The following is a 25,677-nucleotide window of genomic DNA, read 5'->3' on the forward strand; positions in this document are numbered from 1 at the left end:
CAGGTGGTCAGGAGATTGAGACCATCCTGGCTTACATGGTGAAACCCTGTCTCCACTAAAAATACAAAAAATTAGCCGGGCGTGGTGGAAGGCGCCTGTAGTCCCAGCTACTCGGGAGGCTGAGGCAGGAGAATGGCGGGTGAACTCGGGAGGCGGAGCGTGCAGTGAGCTGAGATAGTGCCACTGCACTCCAGCCTGGGCAACAGAGTGAGACTCCGTCTCTACAAAAAAAAAAAAAAAAAAAAAAAAAAGCAAGTGGATCCTTCCCCACTTTTACCTTGAGATAAGACTGCAGCCCCAAGAGAAACCTACATTACAGGCTTGTGAAAAACTGGAGAGGAAGGTCCACTATGCTATGCCAAAACTCCTGACCCACAGAAACGGTGAAATAATAAATGGATGTTGTTTTAATGGTGCATAGTTTGTGATACTTTGTTACATGGCAATAGAAAATTAATCTATACAGTAATATAGACATCAGTTAGCCACAGCATCAGTAGCAAGGTCCCAGAGAAAGATGTGTGAGGACAGACACTACTGGGTGTATCTAAGCATTGCCTTGTCAGGATGCAAGATCAGCACTGCCAGAGCTTCGCACTTTTCAAGAAAATATAAAAATCTGAGATTTATGTGTAAGCTCTTAATTTTTAAATGTTGGTTACTAATTTGGAGTTTTCAGAATAACCGTGAGTTAATCTCATGCAGGGTAAAGAAAACATGTCTAGGGGCTTGATTCAAAGATACAGTGTAAGGCAGGGTGTTTTGTCAGCACACCTGTTCCAAATTTGAGCCTACTACCTTCTAAGCTGGTGGTTTGGGGTCTTCAATGCAAGAGTTTTCATGAAGTTTAGAAATTACACAAAATGTCCTTAAAATATTGTCTGTTACAGAGCACAGACATAATACATTTTTGTTTTGTTATTATTATCATATAGTTTTCTATGGCTGTTGAAACAAATTACCACCAATTGGTGGCATAAAACTACACAAATTTATTGTCTTACAGTTCTAGAGGCCAGAAGTCCCAAATCAGTTTCTTTTGGCAATAGTCAAGGCATCAACAGGACTGGTTCCTTCTGGAGGTTCTGGGGGAGAACGTGTTTTTATGCCTATTTTGTTTTTTGAGACGGAATCTCATTCTGTCACCAGGCTGGAGTACAGTGGCACAATCTCGGCTCACTGCAACCTCCACCTCCTAGGTTCAAACAATTCTCCTGCCTCAGCCTCCCGAGTAGCTGGGACTACAGGCACACGCCACCACACCCAGCTAATTTTTGTATTTTTAGTAGAGACAGGGTTTCACCATGTTAGCCAGGCTGGTCTTGATCTCTTGACCTCGTGATCCACCCGCCTCGGCCTCCCAAAGTGCTGGGATTACAGGCGTGAGCCACCGCACCAGGCTGTTTTTATGCCTTTTCTAACTTCTCAAGGCCACAAACATCTTTTGGCTCACAGTCCCTTCTTCCACCTTCAAAGCCAGCTGCGTGGCATTTTAAAATCTCCCTCTCCGCCCCTTCTCTCTCTCTGTCTCTCTGCTTCCACCATTGCCTTGCCCTCTGTTTGACTCCTCTTGTTTCCCTCTTCTGCAGACACTTGTGATTATATTCGACCCACCTGGATAGACCAGGATACTGTCGCCATCTCAGGATCCTTAACTCGATCACATCTGCAAAGTCCCTTTTGCCTTGTAAGATAACATTCACAGACTGCATAGATTCGCATGTGGACATATTTGGGGAGCCATTATTCAGCCTCCCACAACTGTTACTATTATTATCGGACCCACAGGCCCCTTCTTTATGAGTTTTGGGATTGAGGGTCATAAGGCTGACTGAAATCAATTCACTCCAGGCTGTAATTTCAGCCTGGTATTGGCCCCACAGTGCAACATTCTGTCTGTAGACACACTCTTGGGAATTTTACAACAGCGACAGTTAACAATGAGTTAGGTCTTCCTAATAGTGAGGCTAAGGCCAGATATGAGTTTTGCCATCTTTCTCCGGTTATGATCTTGGCCATCTCATAGAAGCAAGTCCGCAGTCATATAAAGGCAATTCCCAGTGGGGAATGTAGCCAGGTCTATGTGGATCCACTCTTAATTACCAGAAAAGACAAAACAATAACCTAGGCAGGGTGACCCAGTAATGCTGCCTCCATTTGTTTTCTTTTAGCGTGGTATCCCCTAATCAGAGACTGACTAAAGTACATTGATTTTAAGCTTTTCACAACCCCTCGTTTAACTCTTAAAGATTCAGATCCATGTTGAAGCTTACTCATTTCCATCTATAACAGGATGCCGTGGCTTTAAAATCACATTTATTTTATAGAACCCATTAAGCATACAGCAAATTAAGAGCAAGTAACATTATTTTCTAGTTAAATTTGCAAAGGGATAATCCAAACGATTTACTCATATTCCTGATTAATTTTTAGCGGAAATAATGAGCAGGTTGTAAATGGAAAAACATGTGCATGAGCATGCAGAACCCACCTTTCAAGTACAAAACAATTTATGCTAATTGATGGCTCTACGAACAAGACAATCTAGACAAACTTCTTCAGGTGCCTAAAGGGATCTAATGGAATAGCCGCAGAACACTAATACAATAACATGTTGCCCTGTTTTAAGTGACTTGAATTCTGCTTCACAGCTTGCTCTCGCTCTCTCTCACATTCCCCTCCCTCTGTCTCTCTCCATCCGTCCACTGATGTCTCTTTATTGAAATATCCAGAACTCCTGAGTACATGGGAAAATAAATACCAAGATTGTATTCATTCAAAAAGAAAGTCTTCCTGGAAGGCTACTTGGAAAGAAAAGCAAATCCTTAGAAGCATTCTCAGACTTTGATTCAGCAATCAATTTTTAAGAATTTATCTTAAACAGATAGTCATCGCTGCATAAAGACTGGGCATCAAGCTGACGCACAGGTTTTTTGTTGTTGTTTTATATGTGTGTATATATATTATATATATATATATAAACTCAAATATAAATATATATAACCATATATATGTATATATATTAGAGATGGCGTCTCCCTTTGTCACCCAGACTGCAGTGCAGTGGCGGGAACCTAGCTCACTGCTGCCTTGAATTCCTGGGCCCAAAGCATCCTCCTGCCTCAGCCTCCTGAGTAGCTGGGAGTACAGGCACAAGACACTGTACCTGACTAGTTTTTAAATTTTTTGTAGAGACCGGATCTTACCATTTTGCCCAGGCTGGTCTCAAACTTCTGGTCTCAAGTGATCCTCCTGCCTAGACCACCTAAAATATTGGGATTACAGGTGTGAGCCACTGTGCCCAACCTTGATGCATAGTTTTAAAAATCTATGAAATATCCATATAATAAAATAGGACCACAAAATATGATGTTGCAGATGATATTTAATGGGACAATATGTAGACATTGTCTTGCAAAAAGCTAGCACAAGCAATGTATTCAATATAGTTCTATTTTCTACATCCACCTAGTTAAAATACTGGAAAGCTACACACTCAAAAGTGAGAAACAGGTATATTCTTGTGTGGTGGGCAGAGGGATGACTTACTATGTTCTTTTTGTTCTGCTGTGTTGTCTGCAATTTTTCAATAATATGTAGATTCCTTTTGAAATAAGAAAATAATAAATATAATGATTTCTTATGGTTTCTTATAGTAGTTTCTAATTCTCTAAAATCTATTAAATTATATCATTCTCCATTCCTTCTCAATCTAATATTACATTTGCTCTACTTAGACATTTAGAGAGAAAGAGAGAGAGATGGTGAGAGAGAGAGAGATGGCGAGAGAGAGAGAGAGAGAGATGAGGTGCAGATGTAAATGGGCTTAGATGTTGTTACTAGATAATCCTCCAGCCATTTTCATCAGCCATTGCTAGGATCGATCTGGACCAACCAGTCTGCTCAGCTATTAACAGCAATGCTAATGATGGCTCAGCTATTAACAACAGTAATAACAGCTACAGTTCATGGAAAGCTATATAATGAGCTCTGGGATGAACACGTTATGAGCATATCTCACTTAAACCTTAAGAGGGGAACTTAAGATAAATACTATTACCGTTCCCATTTTACAAAGGAGAAAACCAGAGCTCAGGGGTATCAAGAACTTTGTTCTCCTCCACAAAGCTGGAATGTTTCAGAAATGGTGTTGGAACTAAGTCTGGCTTCAAGGCCCATGATCTTGAACACAGTATGATGGCACTGAAATTTATCTCTGTTTTATCTGTTTCTACCCCTAAATTAGTTATATTGTCACAGTTTTCCAGAAACAGAGTAAACAGGATGTATACACCAAGATCTGCAGTCTGAAGGCCTGAAAGCCAGTGGCGATGGTTTCTGGTCTGGATTTGAAGGCCAAAGGAGACCAATGTCCCAACTCAAGACCATAAAGAGAGCTAATTCTCTCTTACCCTCCCTTTTGTTCTATTGTGGCCTCCATCAGATTGGATGAGGCCCACTCACATAGCAGAGGGCAATTTGCTTTACTCAATCTATCATTTCAAATGTTACTGGCATTCAGGAACACCCTCAGAGAACATACTCACAAGAAAGTTTAACCAAATATCTAGGCATCCTGTGTCCCAGTCAGGTTGACATATAAAAGCAACCATCAAAACCCCTTAATTCATTCCAGGCCTCCTCAGCATGCCCACCTCCACCACCTCTGAAATCATACACAAGTCTTCAAGCCTGGTTTCTCGCAAATGCTTATGTCAGCACTGGCTCACAGGGGCACTTGCTCTTTTCCAACTGTAAGCTCTGTCCTGCGGCCCAAATCCAGCCTGCTGACTGTTTCTGAATGACCCATATGCAAAAAACAAACAACAACAACAAAAAACTGCACTTTTTAATGGTCGAGAGAAAATCAAAAGAAAAGTAATATTTCCCGATGTGAAAATTATATGAAATTTGTATTTCAATGTCCATTAATAAAGTTTGTTTTGAGACATGGCCATGCTCATTTGATTATATCTTTCCCATAGCTGCAGTTGTGCTACAAGGGCAGTTAAGTACTTGCAGGCCCTATTAGTCCACAAAGCATAAAACATTTACTGTCTCTTTACAGGAAGCTTTGCTGACCCTTGCTCTAAAATCCCGGAGTGTTGCCTATAGACGTCATTTGGGAATAACCTGGGGCTGTGTTGGAACAGATCACATTACTGGCATGCTTTGTCCCTCCACTCTTTAAATCCAACCAGCCCACATGTTTCAATCATAAAGTTTCAAACTACCCTAATCTTGCCAACCCAATTCCTTTTTTGTTTTGTGTATTTCCTTCCAGATGTGAAGCTCTATGTATACATTTGCAGCCACAATGCATGATGTGCATTATTTAATTGTTGGGCATTCATTTATGATTTATGATTTCATGAATTTACCCTCCTTAAAGAAAAAATTCATGAACACAATTAAAAAAATTTTTTTTTTAATTTTTAGGCAGTGTCTCGCTTTGTCACTCAGGCTGAAGTGCAGTGGCACAAACTCGGCTCACTGTAGATTTCACCTCCTGGGCTCAAGTGATCCAGCTACCTCAGCCTCTTGAGTAGCCGGAACTACAGTAGCATACCACCATGGCTGGCTAATTTTTGTATTTTTGTAGAGACAGGGTCTCCCCATGTTGTCCAGGCTGGTCTCAAACTTCTGGGCTCAAGCGATCAGTCTGCCTCAGCCTGATTACAGTTCTGGGATTACAAGAGTGAGCCACCGCGCCTGGCCTCATGAACATAATTCTTTGTGTAATCCAAGTCCCTAGCACAATGTAAAGCAAACAGTAAGTGTTCTGAGGGCATGTTTATGTGTGCTACGTGTTTATGTTTGGGCATCTCTATATACCGATGACTATGAAGAGATAGCACATGCATGGCTGTGGGTAGCACTTCACCCGCAGACGAGTTCTCTTTGACCCACAAAGTATTGGAGTCTTAACTAGAATTAATTTCCAATAGTTACCAAGTAGCAGGTATTACATACAGGCTCAAATCTTTGGCTTCCCTTGAAAAATCAAGGGATCTACCTAGATAGATGTCACAATCTCATGTTCTCATGTCCACAGTTGTCTGGTCTTGGGCTTTTGACATTTCACTCCAGTTTCCCTCAGCCCTCTTTTTTCATTTACATTTTTCTCTCTGGCCCCTGTTGACATTTGAAATAACTTCTGACATAGCAAGACATATCTCCATAGGTAAATGATCCACATGGTTGTGTCTATAGATGTCTGTACACATACAAATTAATTTTACACACCCTTACGATTGAGTTGTAAAGTAGATAATGGGGATGCATGGTCAAGGTGTTACCAACGGCCCACATCAGGCATTCCAGAATGGCATTTAATCCAAGTGATACACTGTTGAGAAGAGGAATCAATTATCTGCTCAAATAATGCTGACCATATTTTCCAGCACAAAAATGACCCAATTGCTTTCTGCAGTGATAGGCACTGGGACACGAGGAAGAAATTCCAAACGTACCATTGAGTTTTTCACGCTCTGTAGCAAGCGCTCGTGCTGCTCAGCTATGGCCAAGGCAGCAGAGTGGACTTTCTGATAGATGGCCTCCCCGTCTCGGGTCTGAAAGATAAACAGCCCTTCACCAGTCTCACACATCCTGTGAAAACAAAAACAAAATAGCTTCTGAAAATCCAGCGCCTAGAAGTTCAATGCACCAAGATCCTGGAATACTCCATTAGGCTGTGCCCGTTTATTATTTTTTTATGAGATTAAGATTCTTGTTCACATTTGTTAAACAAAGTTAACTAGAATTGAAATGTTCAAAGTGTTCAATTGTTATTAACAAAGTGTTCAATTAATTGTTATTAACCTGTGCTGAATGGTTTTATCACAAAGTAAAACAGAAATTTTTTTTTAAAAAGCTGTTTCTTGATTTTCAGTGTAATAAATACTTCACCTTCCCTATCCTTCACCTTGCCACTCTCAAAAAGAAATACCTGTGCAAGTGTATTCCTTTGTACAGTCTGTGAATAGCTCCTCATCAGAAACTGCCAGCGCAGAGAGAGAGAAAGATTCTATGTCTCTTAGATTCTGTTCTCGCTTTCCCTACAGACCATGGCTTTAAGGATTCTTTCCTTCCTAAAATCCTAGATCAAATATTACTCCAGCTTTCCTTCAGTGTGATGGATCAAATGCAGTTAATTTTTTTTAATGAGCATGACTGTGCTGAATGAATATTTGGAACATTAGAGAAGTTCTTCATGGAAAGCTGTATGGTTTTGATAATTAACATCAAGAGTTAAGAAGAACGGTATCTGTACCTCAGATGGTAAAGGTAAACAAAGAGAAATAAATTTCATTAATAAGGGAAGACTGGGACACACAATTAGGCAAGAAACAAATAAATGCTTTTTACTTACATATATTTTAGTATATGTATGTGTATATATATATGCTATATATATATATTTTAGTGTGTGTATATATATAAAACTACACTAAGATATATTTAATTATTATAAATATTTTTAAAGAACTTGGACAAAATCATATGCAGGGATATTAAAAGAAGCTCTGAATTTGATACATACATATGCCAACAGTAAACTAAGAGGTTGCTTTGTTTGCTTGCTTGTTTTAAAGAGCCGAATTATTCTAAGACACAATGCCACTCCTTCCATTTCAGAATTTCCTGCTGAAAAACTGAACAGTAGCTTCAGTGCCTGAATTTTGCTCCCATCTAAAGAACTGTTTAACACAGCATAGAAACTAAGCAAATTTTCAGCCTAAACCACTGATATGTTTTTTTAGTCTAGCCCAGTCTATGCAGTTAATGCAATAAAATGAGGAAAATGCATCTAATGTTTTGCAGTTGGCCCAGTACCACAGCCAAATGACAGCTTTCTATATGTATGGCATGGCCTAAGTAGTGGGCCAAAACCCATTAAATTTGAATTAAATTTCATGAATTTTATGAATATGAGCCATGTAGGAAGAAACAGAGAAAGTTTGGGTGCAGTGGCTCACACCTATAATCCCAGCACTTTGGGAGGCCAAGGTGGGCGGATGATCTGAGGTCAGGAGTTCAAGACCAGCTTGGCCAACATGGTGAAACTCTGTCTCTACTAAAAAATACAAAACTTGGCCAGGCATGGTGCAGGGGACACCTGTAATCCCAGCTATTCCGGAGGCTGAGGCAGGGAGAATTGCTTGAACCTGGGAGGCGGAGGTTGCACTGAGTCGAGATCATGCCACTGCACTCCAGCCTGGGTGATAGAGAGAGGCGCCATCGCCCAACCAAAAAAAAAAAAGAAGAAGAAGGGAGAAAAAAATGAAGGCTCTTTCAATAAGCTAATCTAAAGAACTAGCTCATGAGGTTGATCATGTGATTTTAATTATTAAGTCATTTTAATCCAAAGAAGACCTGAAACTGAAATTCAAGGCATTTTCAATAAAGTCCCATTTCTTCCCTGAAGACATCTTAAAATACTTAAGCCCTTTCTGCTACCTCTTCCTTATTTAAGCCACCATACAAACTTGACTCTATTGCTTGGCATCCAATTCTGTAAGGTTTTGTTTTTCATACATCTTTTTTCTATCAAATATGGAAATAATTAATTTGTTAAGAGAAAGAAGTAATCCTAATCAATTCTTCAAGAGGAAAAAGTGGCCACTGGTTTCCCCTGGGGCAGAGGTCACTATATATTTATTTACTTCCTTAAATGCCAACCTTGGTTCCAGAAGTAATGAAGGTACCTGTTACTCAGAAACACTTGTAGTGTGACAGATTAATACCAAATCTTGCAGCTATGTTTCTCAAGCTTGGACAATCCAGTTGCTTTCAAAGTCTTTGTTAACTGCAACCCACCGTAGGAAATGTACTTCAGATTTTTAGCCAGTATACCTATCAATCTATCATCAATCTATAACATGCTATTATTTTCTATTCCATCTTATTTTTAATACTAGTGGTGGAATGCTTAATTTATATCATAACCCATTAATTAATTTTACTCTTGGAAAATCACTCTTACCCAATGCCCACGTTTTTTTGTTTTGTTTTGTTTTGTTTTGTTTTGGTTTTGTTTTAGATGGAGTCTCGTTCTGTTGCCCAGGCTGGAGTGCAATGGTGCGATCTTGGCTCACTGCAACCTCCACCTCCCGGGCTCAAGCAATTCTTCTGCCTCAGCATCCCGAGTAGCTGGGACTACAGGCACGTGCCACCACTCCCAGCTAACTTTTGTATTTTTAGTAGAGATGGGGTTTCACCATTTTGGCCAGGCTGGTCTCGAACTCCTGACCTCGTGATCTGCCCACCTTTGCCTCCCAAAGTGCTGGGATTACAGGCATGAGTCACCGCACCCAGCCCCCAATGCCCACTTTTAAGAAACATAATAAATCTACAACCTTCCTTTAATGACATTTAAATCTCTAAATAAATATTGTTATCAAAAACAAATGAAACCAAAATAACTATAGTACTAAACATTCTTCTTTAATGTACATGGACTCCCCTCTCCTCTGCCTGAAGATCTGGAACACACACACACACATGCACACACACACACACCCCACTTACCACTAACAGAAAAGAACAGGAGACACAACCTCAAATTCCATTAGAGTTCAGGCAGAGAACGTGAATGCATAAAGGTGCTCAAACCCACTATGACCTAGGGTAGAGGGAGGGCAGCTAGCAGAGAGCACAGGTCCCGTCTAAGCATGGTATCCAGAAGTCAGCCCTAGTCAGGTGTCTACGTGGGGGAATGGGGAAATACGCGTCCAAGGTACTCACAGTTTCTGATTGTTTAAGAGAAGCAAGACTTCTTGACTTTTATGTGAAGTCACCTGAATTTTATATGTCAGCAACTTGTTTCATTTTCTTTTTAAGTTGTGAGAGTCAAAAGGACTTAATCAACCAGATCTGGCCAGGAAATCACCACTGTGCATTAAAGTCACAAAATGCATTAAGAGCTCTAAACAGAACAGAAATGAGGCCTCCGGTGTAAATTGTTAGGACTTTTGCTTGTATAACTCAAAGGCATGTGTCCTTCATTGGACAGCCTGACCCATGAAGATGCTAATGACCACAAACTGACCTTCAGATGCTCTTCCATCAAGTCTCTTCTATACTTTCCCCACAAGTCCTTTTATCTTATCCACCCCTCCTAATTGATGTGTTTGGAGTTGTTTCATAAGCAGCTTTACAACACTTTAAAATGTTACTACATGCCTCCATCAAAACCATATGATGGGCTAACTCCCCAAGGCAGTAAGAAGAAAACAAACAAACCAAAAAAGGAAAGTGAAAAGAAAGGCACATCAAACAGACTAATGGTCTTACATAACCTCCTATAGCCATGTCTGCTTCTTGTCTCCAGAGAAACTGCAACACAGAACAAAGATGTTCTAATGGGTTTACCCTTTAGCAGAATAGCAAAGCCACCTGCTTTAAGTTCTGATGCTACCGATTCCTCCTTTCTCTTTACCCATTGATTTTTACCCCGGATGCTCTTCCTGTATCCAAAGTAGCCCCAAGTGACCCAACACTCCGTACATTAATGGAAACCAGTGGATTAGAAACCCAGAGAAGGTTAAAAAAAAAGTTTAAGTTAGGCCTTTCTAATTTTCTCTGTGAAGATAAGGATTCAAATATAATAATATTGCTGCCATAGAGATGCAGGTATAGTTCTGAGTTTCCCAATAATTGCCTAAATGAAATGCCTATCACTCCAAATCATGGATTATTCGATTATTCAAGAATCCAGAAGGAACCAATAGCCCAGAAAATGTTGGGAACAATTCGTTCTTCCACCTACCAAAGGCAACATAATAGAATGCAGGAGCTTGACCAGGGATCACCTGGCTGGCCTGGCATCTCACCAGCTTTGTGACCTACTGTCAGCTATCTAACCTGTCCAAATCGGCATTTTCATATGTAAGCAAATGTAATGCTAAGAACTCTCACCTAGATTTACTGCAAGTATTAAATAGGATATGTAGAGTACATAATTATATTTTCAAGTAAAGACAGCTTCCATTACTTTACCAGAATGTAAACTCTCTGTAGACGGGGATTTTGTTCTGATATACTCACAGCTTTCCCACTAATGCCTAGAGCATGGCTTGGTTTACATCTGGTGCTCAATAAATAACTGTAGAATGAATTGTGAAGTAGAAGGCAGTGCTAGGAAAGGCATAGCTGGGAACCTGACCCAGGCTTCCCTGAGCAACTTTTGCTGACACTGAAAATTCATTGAGTTACCCTGGGGCGAGGAGTGATTTGAGAAAGAAGGCAGGACGGACAGTCTTGACAGACAGAACTGCACATATAAAGCTTTTAGGTGGGACACAGGTAAGTGAAGTCAACATGTTGGGGAGGTGGTGGGAAAAAGGGCAGCCTGTGGGGCTGAGCCCCCAGTGGACAGAGCACAAGTGTGCATGTGCTGGGACTGTGGTCCTGGGTACTGTGAAGATTCAAGACCCAGACACTATGGTTCATACTCACTGAGTGCCCAACCTCAGAAACTCTGTTCTCTCCTTTTACCCATAACATTGCACACCAACATATCTTATTAGAAAAATACTAATGGGTTGAAATTATGAAAACTAAAATAAATTATCTCATAGTAGACAGAATGAATAAGTAAACACTTGAAATCAGTAAGCAAATAAGTTTCATATTTTCTTGCTTCTAAGATGTATTCTGTGCACATGGCTCTCTCTGTCTCTCTCTCTCTCTCCCTCTGTGTGTGTGTGTGTGGGTGTGTGTAGAATATATGGACACTGCCAAAAGCAGAACACATTTTGACCTCAACGTGTGTGTGTGTGTGTGTGTGTGTATAAAAAGTTTTTGGGTTTTGTTTTTTTTTTTTGAGACAGAGTCTTGCTCTGTTGCCCAGGCTGGAATGCAGTGGCACCATCTCGGCTCACTGCAACCTTTCTACCTTCCGGGTTCAAGCAATTCTCTGCCTCAGCCTCCTAAGTAGCTGGGATTACAGGCGCCTGCCACCACGCCTGGGTAATTTTTATATTTTTAGTCGAGACGGGGTTTCACCATCTTGGCCAGGCTGGTCTCGATCTCCTGACCTCGAATGATCCATCCGCCTCAGCCTCCCAAAGTGCTGGGATTACAGGCATGAGCCACTGTGCCTGGCCAACATGTATATTTAAGGTAGGCTTTTCTTTTTCTCCACCCCTGCCCAGGCAGCTATTAAATCAATGTTGTATTTTACATTTACAATTATGTTATAATTGAAAGAATAAGGTACTTATTACACCTACCAGAGACAAAGCATAACAGCCGCCGTGAAGGATGTAAACATAGGCTTTTTCTTTGAGGAGCTGAGAATTAATTTGGAGAGACAAGATCTACATATGCAAAACGTTTGAGAATAATATCACGGTTGCATGAGCCATACTGATGCAGCAATTAAAAAAGGAAATGTACAGTTGAGAAGAGGGGTGGGTGTCAGCGTTGGGAAAATGAAAATCTGGAATCCAAAAACCTGAGAGAAACAGATCTGAAGCACCTGACAGAGAGGGATATAAAATTAAAAGGGAAAAAAAAAGCACAGGATGTTTACTTTTGTCTGTGAAAGTGAGGCGAACTAAAAATACAGTTTGAGGCCGGGCACGGTGGCTCACGCCTGTAATCCCAGTACTTAGGTAGGCCAAGGTGGGTGGATCACTAGGTCAGGAGATCGAGACCATCCTGGCTAACACGGTGAAACCCCTTCTCTACTAAAAATACAAAAAAATTAGCCGGGCGTGGTGGCGGGCGCCTGTAGTCTCAGCTACTCGGGAGGCTGAAGCAGGAGAATGGCGTGAACCCGGGAGGCGGAGCTTGCAGTGAGCCAAGATGGCACCACTGCACTCCAGCCTGGGCGACAGAGCAAGACTCCATCTCAAAAAAATACAATTTGAACAAGTGGAGTACAATCCCCTCCCCCTACCCCTGGGGCTATAGCAAGGCCAACAACACTGTGACAAGAAAACACACTTGCACAGACATGAGATGAAGAAGCAAGCGGCTTAGCCATGTAGGTTCTAGGAGTTTCATTGTGAGGAATAAATTTGGGAGGAATTTCTAAGGAGCTTGTAATACGGACTTGATCTCAGCTCTGCTAAAGTCAGCAACACTGACGTGGTCCGATCATGCTTTGTTATTAGGGCTGTCCTGGGCGTTGTAGTTTACTGAGCATCATCCCTGGCCTCTACTCACTAGATGCCAGTAGTACCGTGCAGTTTGACAACCAAAAGTGTCTCCAGACATTGACAAATATCCCCAGTTGAAAATCATTGAAATAGACCAAAATGAGGACAAGGGAGAACCCAGGTAATGAGTACCTGGTAAGAGGTTTTCTATACAAGGCAGTGTCTGAGTTTAGGGAACTGTTGCTTCAGTACAGACTGGGATGACAAGGACATTCTGCGGTTGACTATCTTTGTTGTCTTTCCTGTTCCAGTCACTGGCATTGCTGCCTGGTTGATCTCAGCTTAAGACAAAGCAGCAGTCAATTCTCCTAGTGCCCTGTGTGTGTGCTCGCTGGAGATCAGGGGAATCTGGCCCACCTGCTACTGCAATTGTTTTCCTAGCCCTTTCTATGACTGGTAGGGTGAGAAATGGGAATTGATGTAAGATAACACATCATGTATCACTTGCCATTAAGGCTTCTGAGCATGGGACAGCTGGTGACATCCATCATTCACAAACAACTTTCATGATGGTTGTCAAATCTTTGTGCCACCTATGTGATTCATTTTTAATCAACTTGCTTTATTTTCCTTAAATGAATATATTTTTGTAAGTTAGAATTATCACATCAATATCAAACCAGTATCCCCTGTTATAAATTGAAAGCAGACTTTAAAAATACATTAAAAGGCTGGGCGCGGTGGCTCACGCCTGTAATCCCAGCACTTTGGGAGGCCTAGGCGGGTAGATCAAAAAGTCAGGAGTCCAAGACTGCCTGGCCAAGATGGTGAAACCCCATCTCTACTAAAAATACAAAAATTAGCCAGGTGTGGCGGTGTGCGACTATAATCCCAGCTACTCGGGAGGGTGAGGCAAGGAACTGCTTGAAACCGGGAGGTGGAGACTGCAGTGAGCCGAGATCACTCCACTGCACTCCAGCCTGGGCAACAGAGAGAGACTCCATCTCAAAAACAATACATTAAAAAATTGTTATCAAACTCTGCTACATCCTCTTGCTGTCAAAGATTTGAGCTAGAAGTTTGCTCACTTCTTAGTTCATTAGAAAGTTTTAGAGATGTGTGTCAGGCATGCGGCATCCAACTGAAATGTTTCTCCATTATTCAACCAAAAAGATCAAAAAGTAAACGGAAAAGAAAATGACTGCATCACTGTGAGACTCACATTTATTTAACATCGCCTCTACCGCCCAAAATCATGCCGCATTTTTGGAAACACAGGTCTAGCTCCTAGAGCCCTGCTCCAGGTGACGTGGAGCAATGTCTGGAAGACAAGAAGTCTCAATCCCAGCCCCCTCCCATGATGCAATCACTACCCTGGACAGGTTCCTTGACTTCTTGAAGTCTCTGTGACTTCATATTTCAAATGTGAATAAATTTGAACAAGTGGAGTACAATCCCCTCCCCCTACCCCTGGGGCTATAGCAAGGCCAACAACACTGTGACAAGAAAACACACAGGATGGTGAGAGATTGCGTTTTGTATTTAGCAAAGGATCCAGCATCAAATAAGCATTTAATTAGAAATTTTTGTTTTTTCTGGCCGGGCGCGGTGGCTCACGCCTGTAATCCCAGCACTTTGGGAGGCCGAGGCGGGCGGATCACGAGGTCAGGAGATCGAGACCATCCTGGCCAACACGGTGAAACCCCGTCTCTACTAAAAATACAAAAAAAAAAAAAATTAGCCGGGCGTGGTGGCGGGCGCCTGTAGTCCCAGCTACTCGGGAGGCTGAGGCAGGAGAATGGCATGAACCCGGGAGGCGGAGCTTGCAGTGAGCCGAGATTGCGCCACTGCACTCCAGCCTGGGCGACAGCGAGATTCCGTCTCAAAAAAAAAAAAAAAGAAATTTCTGTTTTTTCTATCTTAACCCTTTAAAATGTCAAAGCCAAAGAGAACAGGACTCTTGTGAAAAACCTCATGAGAGAGGCACAACCACATATTTGCCTTGAAGGAAATGCGGGCAGCTGCAGCCCAGAACAGCAGTGGGGAAGCAAGAATGACTAAGAAGTATGGGAATGGAACATGTGTGACTGGGAGAAAGTGATGTGGAGGCTCATGGGTGGGTGAAAACAGAATAAAATAAACCTCTTCTTTGAGAATGAAAATATGAATTCAGAAATAGGAATCGCCCTCTAAGAAAAGGATCGGCTTTACTTAAAGAAAAACTAGGATGCAAAAATTGGGTATTTTGTTTCTCCAGCTCCAGTGAAGTACAGTGTCTGTGCTGGAGCATTAGCACACCTTACGAGATATAAAGCTTACTAGCTGGTGTGCAGGGTGAAGAGAAAGGCCCCAGTGCACACTGTGGAGGGCCACGCTGTGGCCATTTCATCGTCACTAGCACAGGCTTCCTAACAGCCAGAGTCCCCTCAGATGTGCACAGAGACCTTCGCTATCACTTTTAGATGTAAATTCTAATACTTACTGTCTGGACTTGAAGGTTTGTGGAAAAACAAACAAACAAACAAAAGAATAAATTAACTACTATCTGCAGTCATAGAACAAAGCTAGTATAACAGACAGTGGTTGTTTATTAATTGTATCTGTTCTTTATCACTTACGATGTGCATAAAGTCAAAGGAAGATCACTTTTTTCCATTTTTGCTTTATGATATGATCTAACTCCTTGTGTGAAGAAAGCATTTTCACACATTCTTCCTGCGATAGCAGTTATAAGAAATGGGTTGGAATTAGCAGTGCTTTTAACAGTTTTAAACTCAAACACAACGTGTAGCTTTACTAATTCCTGACAGGATGAAATGGCGGTTTAGTAAGTGGGGTAAACTGCTGAACGAGCCCCGAAGTTAACCTTTCCAAAACTGACCTCTGGAAAATCCTCAGCCCCAGTGCCCACTCCTCGACCTTTCTCTGCAGTCTTAGCTGCTCCTGGAGGGTCCCTAACACTTCCCTTTCCCTCTTAGCCCACATCCAATCTGTCAGTAAATCTTTCTGGCTTTAGCTTAAAAACCTATCATCATCCAAAACTTAAGACCGTATTCACTGTTACGCACATGCCTACAGCCATTCTTTTCCCTCACATGAGTACTACAATACCCTGTAACTGGTTTTAGCCTGAGAAAGTCTTAAAGAAAAAAAAAGATTATGTCACTTCTTTGCCTAACACCTACAGCATAGAGAAGAATTTAATCTCATCTGAAAATAGCCCTTTGCTAGGATCTCCTGCAAGGTAATGTTTGCCTGCCTGGAAAACTTGAGCCAGACAGATAGGAACAATATGACTCAAGATAACGGCTTCAGGTCATGTGATATCAGGCAGCCTGGAGACTGAAATCCACCAGTCAATCAGTCAGTCACACGTACATAATGAAGCCCAGTCAAATCTTTGTGAGTGGTGGCTTAGAGGTGTCTAGGTAGGCAATGCTCCATGTGTAATGTCACATGTAGGTAGGAGGAAAGCAGCATGCTCGGATTCCAAAGGGAGAAGGTAACAGAAGCTCCACACTTGGTACTTCTCTGGACTCCATCCTCCCATGCGCTTCTTTGCTTGCTTGATTTCAATCTATATGCCCTGCTGTGATAAACCATAACTCTGTGTTTAATAGCTTTTGGTGAGTTCTGGGAGTCATTTTAGTGACTTACTAAATCTTAGGGTAGTTTTAGAAACCCATGAACTTGCAGTTAGTGTCAGAAGTGAGAGCCATCTTGGGGACTTGCTCAAACTCTGTAGTTGTCCAACTCTACACAGCCCCTGAGGGCTCCCTATCAGACTAAGACTAAAAGCCAAATTCTTCACAACCACCTTCAAGCTCCACATGGCCTGACCCTGCTGCATCTCCACCTGTGTCATGTGGCTTCCCATCCATTGATTCTGCTCAGACACATCAACCTCCTGGCTCTTCTTTGAATACTTCCTCTTCAGCATCTTCTTCCATCTTCCTTCTGGAAGCAATGCTCTTCCCCCAGATTCTTACATGGCTCACACTCTCACCTCTTAAGATGATGTACTCAGTAAAGCCAGTCCTGCTCACTGTCTTTGAAACTGCACCCCTTCTTTGGCACTGTCTATCATCCTTCCCTACTTTATTTTTCACTGTGGGACTCTAACATCTACTTTACCTTTTAAAATGTTCGTCATTGTCTATATCTCTCTCTTCTGTTGAGTAAGTTGTATGTCGTTTTCACTGCTACATCTGCAGTGCTTAAAACCACACCACGCATTAGGGTGCACTAGGTGAATATTGCATAAAGGAAGGAATGATTCATTTTTACTAGTCCTTTCTAGAATTCCAAAATACCATCTCATATAAAGTAATCACAAACACCAGTGGGCCATCACCTACATTAAAGATGGCCACAGACAAGATATGTTGCTGAGTGCCTAATTTTGCCTCGAAGGTGAGAAAAAAATCATCCTTTCTTTCAAGAATTTCGCGTGCTATTTAATAAAATCACAGAAGCTCAGAGGTGGATAGGATCTAGCTAAGCCTCTTACAACAGTGGCCTTGTCTTGCTTGTCTTCACACCTCTCACTTAGCACACTGTGTGGCAGACAGCAGACATGTAATAATGAAATATCTATTAAGATGATTATTAAAGAGGTTACTCTGTGGAGTAGAAAAGAGAATGCTTCCTTCTGATTTCATACATGCCTCTACTATTGGAATATTTATAATGTGTGCATTATCTTTGTAATTATTTTTGAGGAAAATGCTAATGGATAACAAGTGGCCATTTAAATGACACAACGTTTGTTCCCTTTTTCTTACAAAAGAAGAGGATTTTACTTCTCCTGAGCAAACGTGTTAGATCCAGCACATTTGCATTCTAATTGTTATACTCAACATAGTTGAGGGGAGCTCAGTATACTGGATTGCTTACTTGCTTTAAATTCTTCAATAAGGATAAGTGTATGCTCTGTAAAACTTTCAGAAATGAGAGATTACTAAGAAGCTATCTAAGAAGATAAATTGGGAATACGTAGCTTTCAAATATGCAAATACACATATATTTCAGATATTCAAATAAATAGAAAATATTCATAAGCTATCAAAACAATTGTCATTTTACCTGGAAACTCACCAGTTAAAGGAGGAAACAATTTTTTTCTTGAATGAAAAGTTATTTCACCAATTAGACTGGTTTTAGGGTGAAATATGCAAAAAACAAATTATTTTCTAAAGCTGTTCAGATGCCTTTATATCCAAATAAATAAAAATCTTTTTCAAAAACCACTTGTGAACTCCATTTAAGGAAAAGTATTTGTATATGCAATTTGGATTTTCACATATTTTTGGCATACCTAAAAGTTTCTCTTAAAACGATGTCAAAAGCACAAGAGACACTCTTTCCAGCTGGTAAAGAAAGGCACTCATGTGCGGTAATTATTTAGTACGTTCTGCCAAATGTCACCTGAGCTTCTCTTGCTCCTGCAGGTGCGAAACCCAGGGTATTAATTTAAATCAGTCAGGACGTAAGGCAAGTCTGACATTGAAGCATGCTAACTCAGCAGCGAGCTGTACAGTTAACAGAGAAAGGGACTGGACACCTGCCACCCTTCTCTACACAATCACATTGCAAGGATGGTTCCAAGGGAGATGTTGCTGCAGTTAGAACTTCATGTCAGTTAGATCTTCCCATAAAAAATTAGTGCCCCTGCCAGTCTGATGTGCCGTGAGGTTTCAGGGCTTTGAAGTGGAAAGAAACAAACAAAAGACTAAGAAAACTTCAAGCAAAATAAGCAGTATGTCCCTTAGCCCCCAAGATAAACTAATTATTCTCTGTCTCCAAGGGTAATTAATTGTGCAATTTCATCTTATTAAAAAATGTTATATTCCAATTCTGAATTTCCTCAAAAAATAGGGACTATGGTCAGATTTTATGACACCAGGAGGAGAAGGAGAAAAACAGTGTGCAGAAGACCCTAATGACCTACAATCCGCATAGTGCTACCCCGGAAAGATGTATGTGCCTACACTCCAAACTAAGAGAACATACAGGGGGTTCCAAAAAGTCAAGTCAAACTAAGAACATTTATACCCCAGTGCGCAGCTCAGGAGGCATATTTACATCACCAGCATCTTTGCAAGTCTGTGGCTCATTGACAGTTGCCTTCCTCATATTGAAGCAGCTTCAGTGGGAAAGGATAATATGCTCACAAGATCATCCCAAATGGATTTAGTAAGCTTTGGTTACGTAAGCATGCTTTCTCTCCTTTAGCTCTGCAGAAGTTCACTAAGAACTAGGCTAACCTCCAGTAGAAGGTGAGCCTTCTTTTTTTTTTTTTTTTTTTTTTTTTTTTTTTTTTTTTTTTTTTATTATACTTTAGGGTTTTAGGGTACATGTGCACAATGTGCAGGTTTGTTACATATGTATCCATGTGCCATGTTGATTTCCTGCACCCATTAATTCGTCATTTAGCATTAGGTGTATCTCCTAATGCTGTCCCTCCCCCCTCCCCCCACCCCACAACAGTCCCCGGAGCGTGATGTTCCCCTTCCTGTGTCCATGAGTTCTCATTGTTCAATTCCCACCTATGAGTGAGAACATGCGGTGTTTGGTTTTTTGTCCTTGCGATAGTTTACTGAGAATGATGTTTTCCAGTTTCATCCATGTCCCTACAAAGGACACGAACTCATCATTTTTTATGGCTGCATAGTATTCCATGGTGTATATGTGCCACATTTTCTTAATCCAGTCTATCGTTGTTGGACATTTGGGTTGGTTCCAACTCTTTGCTATTGTGAATAGTGCCGCAATAAACATACGTGTGCATGTGTCTTTATAGCAGCATGATTTATAGTCCTTTGGGTATATACCCAGTAATGGGATGGCTGGGTCAAATGGTATTTCTAGTTCGAGATCCCTGAGGAATTGCCACACTGACTTCCACAATGGTTGAACTAGTTTACAGTCCCACCAACAGTGTAAAAGTGTTCCTATTTCTCCACATCCTCTCCAGCACCTGTTGTTTCCTGATTTTTTAATGATGGCCATTCTAACTGGTGTGAGATGGTATCTCACTGTGGTTTTGATTTGCATTTCTCTGATGGCCAGTGATGATGAGCAATCTATGGAGTTTGGAAGTAAAAGATCTGAGCGTGAGTCCTGAATTTATCAGCTCTGTGTCTTTGGACCTCTTGCCATTGCCCAGGTTTCATTTTAAGAGGGAAATAACTGTATCCCCTAGTTTATATGATAATGAGTAGCTCAAATGAGGTAATGAGCCTCTTAGCACAGAGGCTTTCATATAGTAAGGGCTCAATAAATGCTAGTGATGATTTTCAATGGCTCATACACCTGCTAGAGTAGGGTTTCTCAACCACATGATTAGACCTGATAATCCTTTGTTGTCCAGTACTATTCTGTGCACTGTAGCAGCATCTCTGGCCCTTTTATGCACTAGATGCCAGTAACACCCCCTTCCCAGGTTGTGACAATCAAAAATGTCTCCAGACATTATCAAATGTCCCCTAGGAGCAAAATCACCTCTAGCTAAGAACCACTGCTCTGGAAATCGGCACTATTGTGAGTGCAAATGTCAATTACAGTCAAATAGCCTCTTGACCTTATTTGTTTTGAGCAATTATTAAATGCTATATTGTACATATTTTGTTAGGTTTTAAAAGCCTCACCTCCACTCCTCTTCTGATGGCAACAGTACCCTCTTCCTGCCTTCAGTGAACCATCCTCATTGCATTTGTACCCTGTGAGCTTTGTGTAAAGTGCAGTGCTTGACACATAGTATATATAACGACAGCAGAGAGTAGTAATATATCTCTCTTTTACTGAGATAGTGTGGGGAGATCTCAAAGCTTCTGCAAGTCACCATATGGAGCTAGAATGAAGCTATTTTAGAAGAAACAGAACTGTCAAATAAAACCTGGGATTATCCTTTGGACACTGAGCCAAGCCAAGCCTGAAGCCATCTTTACTCCTCAGACTTTGAGTTTATGGAAGTCAATGAGTTTCTTTTCAGTACTAGTTTGGGTGGACACGGCTGCCTACTACATCCAGGCACTATTCCAGGTGTCTTTACATGTGCCTTTATTTAATCTTCATAGCAATCTTGTGAGATAAGTAATATACGTGCTCCCAATTTACAGGTGGCAATGAAAAAAAGCTCGGTGAGTTAAGTGACATATCCACGTTCCCACAGCTAGTACGTGACAGAACTGTAATTTTACTTCATTTCCTCCAACTTCCAGTTCAGTCTGTTACACATGCCCCACTGTCAGCTTTGGTGGGGTGAAACGGGGCCACTGAGCAGGAATAACACTCAGTTCTAGTTCTAAGAGAGAGGCTGAACATGAGCAGAACTTTGTCCAAGAAAGATTCCCTGTGCTCTAGAGGATATTGTTAAGTTTTTGCAGATGCATGTTGGATATGTAAAAACTACTTGCTTAGACAGACACTCCTGTTCACTTCTCGATGTGAGAGAAGGGGAAAATTATATTGGTTAATATAAAACTGCTTTGTTTCAACACATCCAAAAATAGCCAAGAAAAAAATTATCTTCACTAATAAAGCAAGGCAGACATGAAACCTTCACGCTTGGTGTGGAACACAAATGATCTTATTATCCTGAGTATCTTGATGGTAACTATAAAAATTTATCTTTATTTGAGTTTCAGGCAAAATATAAAATAGTAATTTTACCTTGCATTTAACACTATCCTGCAAGCCCATGTTCTGCTCCAAAAGTAATCATAATAGAATACCAAAGATACTATTTAGGAGAAGCCCAGCATCCTTCCAGGTCATCTACATGCATTTCTGCCTTTACCTATAACAAACCTGCAAGAAAGTTATTACTCCGATCAACTTACAAGGAAAGTTAAGAACTTTGTCCAAGGTTATCAGCTAGCAAAAAATAGAGATTACCCAGGGTCTCTCTAAATTCTGAATCAGTACTCTGCATACTCCACCATGCTGTTTGAGAAGTAAGATGCTAAGCATACAACTCCCACACTTTCCTTTCTGACCATTCACTCTCAAGTTTGCACCAGCCCTGCAAAACATGACCAATGCATAAGAAATAATGCTATTCAAAATCAATAAATATTCTATGTCCCTACAATATTAGAGATAGAACATTGAGTGGCCTGGATTGTGAATATTATAATCATCTAACCAATGGAGTTCTTGGATGAAATAAGCAAATGGATGGACCATAAAGGGGTCATCAAAGTCACGGAATAAAACGCTTATATCTTCCAAGTCAGCATGTTGGTAAAGACCACTGAAATAGTTCTGGAATTTATGTCACCAATATATCTTTTCATCCACCATTGTTTCACTTGAGCCGGTTCAATATCTCCCACATCCATACCTAGCTCCTCTATACTATGGTTCACAATGTGGTCAAAGTGACCTTTATAAACTATTAACACAATTACATCACATACACACACACCCCATATACACACATCTCATACACACACACCCCATATACACACATCTCATACGCACACACCCCATATACACACATCTCATACGCACACACCCCATATACACACATCTCATACGCACACACCCCATATACACACATCTCATACACACACACCCCATATACACACATCTCATACGCACACACCCCATATACACACATCTCATACGCACACACCCCATATACACACATCTCATACGCACACACCCCATATATACACATCTCATACACACACAGAGACTAAAACATACCAGCCTTCAAGTCTCTATAGTTTCCTACAGCACTTAGGAGAAATATCAACACCTTTTAAGGAATCGCCTAAATTCTTAGCAGTTCTATTAGATTTCAATATGAATAAATTAAACGTTTGCAGGATATGTATGTGTTCATTTGATACCTGGAAAATTAATAAGATAACATGTTTTCAAGTTTTAAAATAGATATGAGATACTAATAAAGTTTACTAAGGCTTTGGTCCTCAAACACTACCATAAAAAGCTATACTCTTTTTCTACTACTATTTCCCGTAAATGGTAAATAAAAAAAGATTTTAAAATATTAATAATTGAATAAGTGCTGCCCAAAACAGATCCAAAGAGTCTTGATCAATGCAGAATTCTCTTACACATCAATATGAAATATGAACGGTGATGATATGAGATGTACAGTCATAGAAGTCTATTTATATTATAAAACATTTTCAGTACTTAGATTTCACTGTTTATCATTAATGCATAAATAATTTCTGAGACTCAAAGGGAAAAATGTATCAACCTGACCAAAAAAAGTATTCATTTTCTATAGGGATTATCTTTTGTTGTTGTTGTTGTTTTCTTTTTTGGAGATAAGGTCTCACTCTGTTGCCCCAGGCTGGAGAGTAGTGGCAAGATCTTAGCTTACTGTAGCCTCGACCTCCCAGGCTCAAGTGATCCTCCCACGTCAGTCTCTGGAGTTGCTGAGAAGTGTGTGCTAATTTTTTTTTTTTCATTTAATTAGCTTCTGTTTTTTCTACAATATATCCAGTAATTAATAGATATTCTTATTTTCTTTTTTTTTAAACTTTTATTTTAAGTTCACGGGTACATGCGCAGGATGTACAGGTTTGTTACATAGTTAAATGTGTGTCACAGTGACTTATTGCACAGATTATTTCATCATGCAGGTATTAAGCTTAGTATCCATTATTTATTTTTCCTGATCCTCTCCCTTCCCCATCCTCCACCCTCTGATAGACCCCATATGTGTTGTTCCCTTCTATGTATCCATATGTTCTCATGATTTAACTCCCACTTATAAGTGAGAACATGCAGTATTTGGCTTTCTGTTCCTATATTGGCTTGCTAAGAAATTAGGCCTCCAGCTCCATCCAGGTCCCTGCAAAGGACATGATTCATTCTTTTTTATGGCTGCATAGTGTTCCATGGTATATATGTACTACATCTTCTTTATCCAGTCTGTCATTGATGAGCATTTGGGTTGATTCCATGTCTTTGTTATTGTGAATAGTGCTGTGATGAACATACATGTGCATGTGTTTTTATAATAGAAAAATTTCGAAGAGATGGGGTCTCCCTATGTTTCCCAGCCTGCTCGCAAACTCCTGGGCTCAAGCAATCCTCCTGTGTTGGTCTCCCAAAGTGCTTGGATTACAGGCATAAGCCACTGTCCTGGCCTGGGATTTTCTTATAAGAAGAATAAATAAGGCCGGGAGCGGTAGCTCACGCTTGTAATCCCAGCACTTTGGGAGGCCGAGGCGGGCGGATCACGAGGTCAGGAGATGGAGACCACGGTGAAACCCCGTCTCCACTAAAAATACAAAAAAATTAGCCGGGCGTGGTGGCGGGCGCCTGTAGTCCCAGCTACTCCGAGAGGCTGAGGCAGGAGAATGGCGTGAACCCGGGAGGCGGAGCCTGCAGTGAGCCGAGATTGCGCCACTGCACTCCAGCCTGGGCGACAGAGCGAGACTCCGTCTCAAAAAAAAAAAAAAAAAAGAAGAATAAATAAGTAATTCTCACAAAATAAGAACATTGCTCTCAACATTAAAGGTTTATTTTTTGTGATAACTTTTATAGTCTTTGAAAGATTCACCAACTTGTTTATAGGTACTTAAAAATAAAATAGACCAGAAAAGAGCTGTATGAAAAGTATAAAGTAAAAAACTTTCCAGACAGTTGTAAGAACATCAAACTGATCATATTTCTGAAATGTAAATTTTAAATAATTGAGCTTTGATTTTTTAAAATGTAAATTTTTTTTTTTTTGGGAGATGGAGTCTCACTCTGTTGCCCAGGCTGGAGTGCAGTGGGCGATCTCAGCCCACAGCAAGCTCCATTGCAAGCTCCATCTCCCAGGTTCACGCCATTCTCCTGCCTCAACCTCCTGAGTAGCTGGGACTACAGGTAAAATGTAAATTTTAAATAATTGGGCTTTGTTCATTAAAATGGAATTAACAGATTAGTTAGAGGGGACCACTACTGTTATCCATTCACATGGATTGGGGTATTTAGAACTTCGGTTTTTACTTTCCTTATATCAAGAGTCATATTCCTGTCAGGAATAACTGTCTGCTTTTACCAGCAATTTTTATTTAACATCACAAGTTAATGGTTTTCAATTTGAGTGTAATGTCAGGCCATATACAGAAGAACTTATATTTCTTAAAATTTAGGCATTAAAAATTCCAAAATAGAAAATTTATCTGGCCGGGCGCGGTGGCTCATGCCTGTAATCTCAGCACTTTGGAAGGCCGAGGCACGAGGTCAGGAGATCAAGACCATCCTGGCTAACATGGTGAAACCCCATCTCTACTAAAAATACAAAAAAATTAGCCGGGCATGGTGGCGGATGCCTGTAGTCCCAGCTACTCGGGAGGCTGAGGCAGGAGAATGGCGTGAACCCGGGAGGCGGAGCTTACAGTGAGCCAAGATTGCGCCACTGCATTCCAGCCTGGGTGACAGAGCGAGACTCTGTCTCAAAAAAAAAAAAAAAATTGCCTGTAGTGTTCCCAAACGAAGCCTAAATTCTAAGGGAAAAGTGAAGGACAAGGAAAATAGGATTATGACTAGAGGAATCTTTTTGTAGGTAGCAACCAATCCATATATTATT

General features: G+C 40.8%; 1 protein-coding gene across 3 annotated transcripts in view; it reads right to left on the reverse strand.

The window, feature by feature from the left end:
• Nucleotides 1-25,677, reverse strand: part of DOK5 (docking protein 5) — a 179,552-nt gene that overhangs the window by 36,300 nt on the left and 117,575 nt on the right. For all 3 annotated transcript variants that reach the window (XM_055265845.2, XM_055265846.2, XM_063634239.1), the window contains exon 6: nt 6,474-6,609. In XM_055265845.2, coding sequence (XP_055121820.1) covers nt 6,474-6,609 — 136 coding nt within the window. The remainder of the gene's footprint in view (nt 1-6,473; nt 6,610-25,677) is intronic.

This window comes from Symphalangus syndactylus, chromosome 24 (assembly GCF_028878055.3).
Source record: "Symphalangus syndactylus isolate Jambi chromosome 24, NHGRI_mSymSyn1-v2.1_pri, whole genome shotgun sequence".
Taxonomy (NCBI): Eukaryota; Metazoa; Chordata; class Mammalia; order Primates; family Hylobatidae; genus Symphalangus; species Symphalangus syndactylus.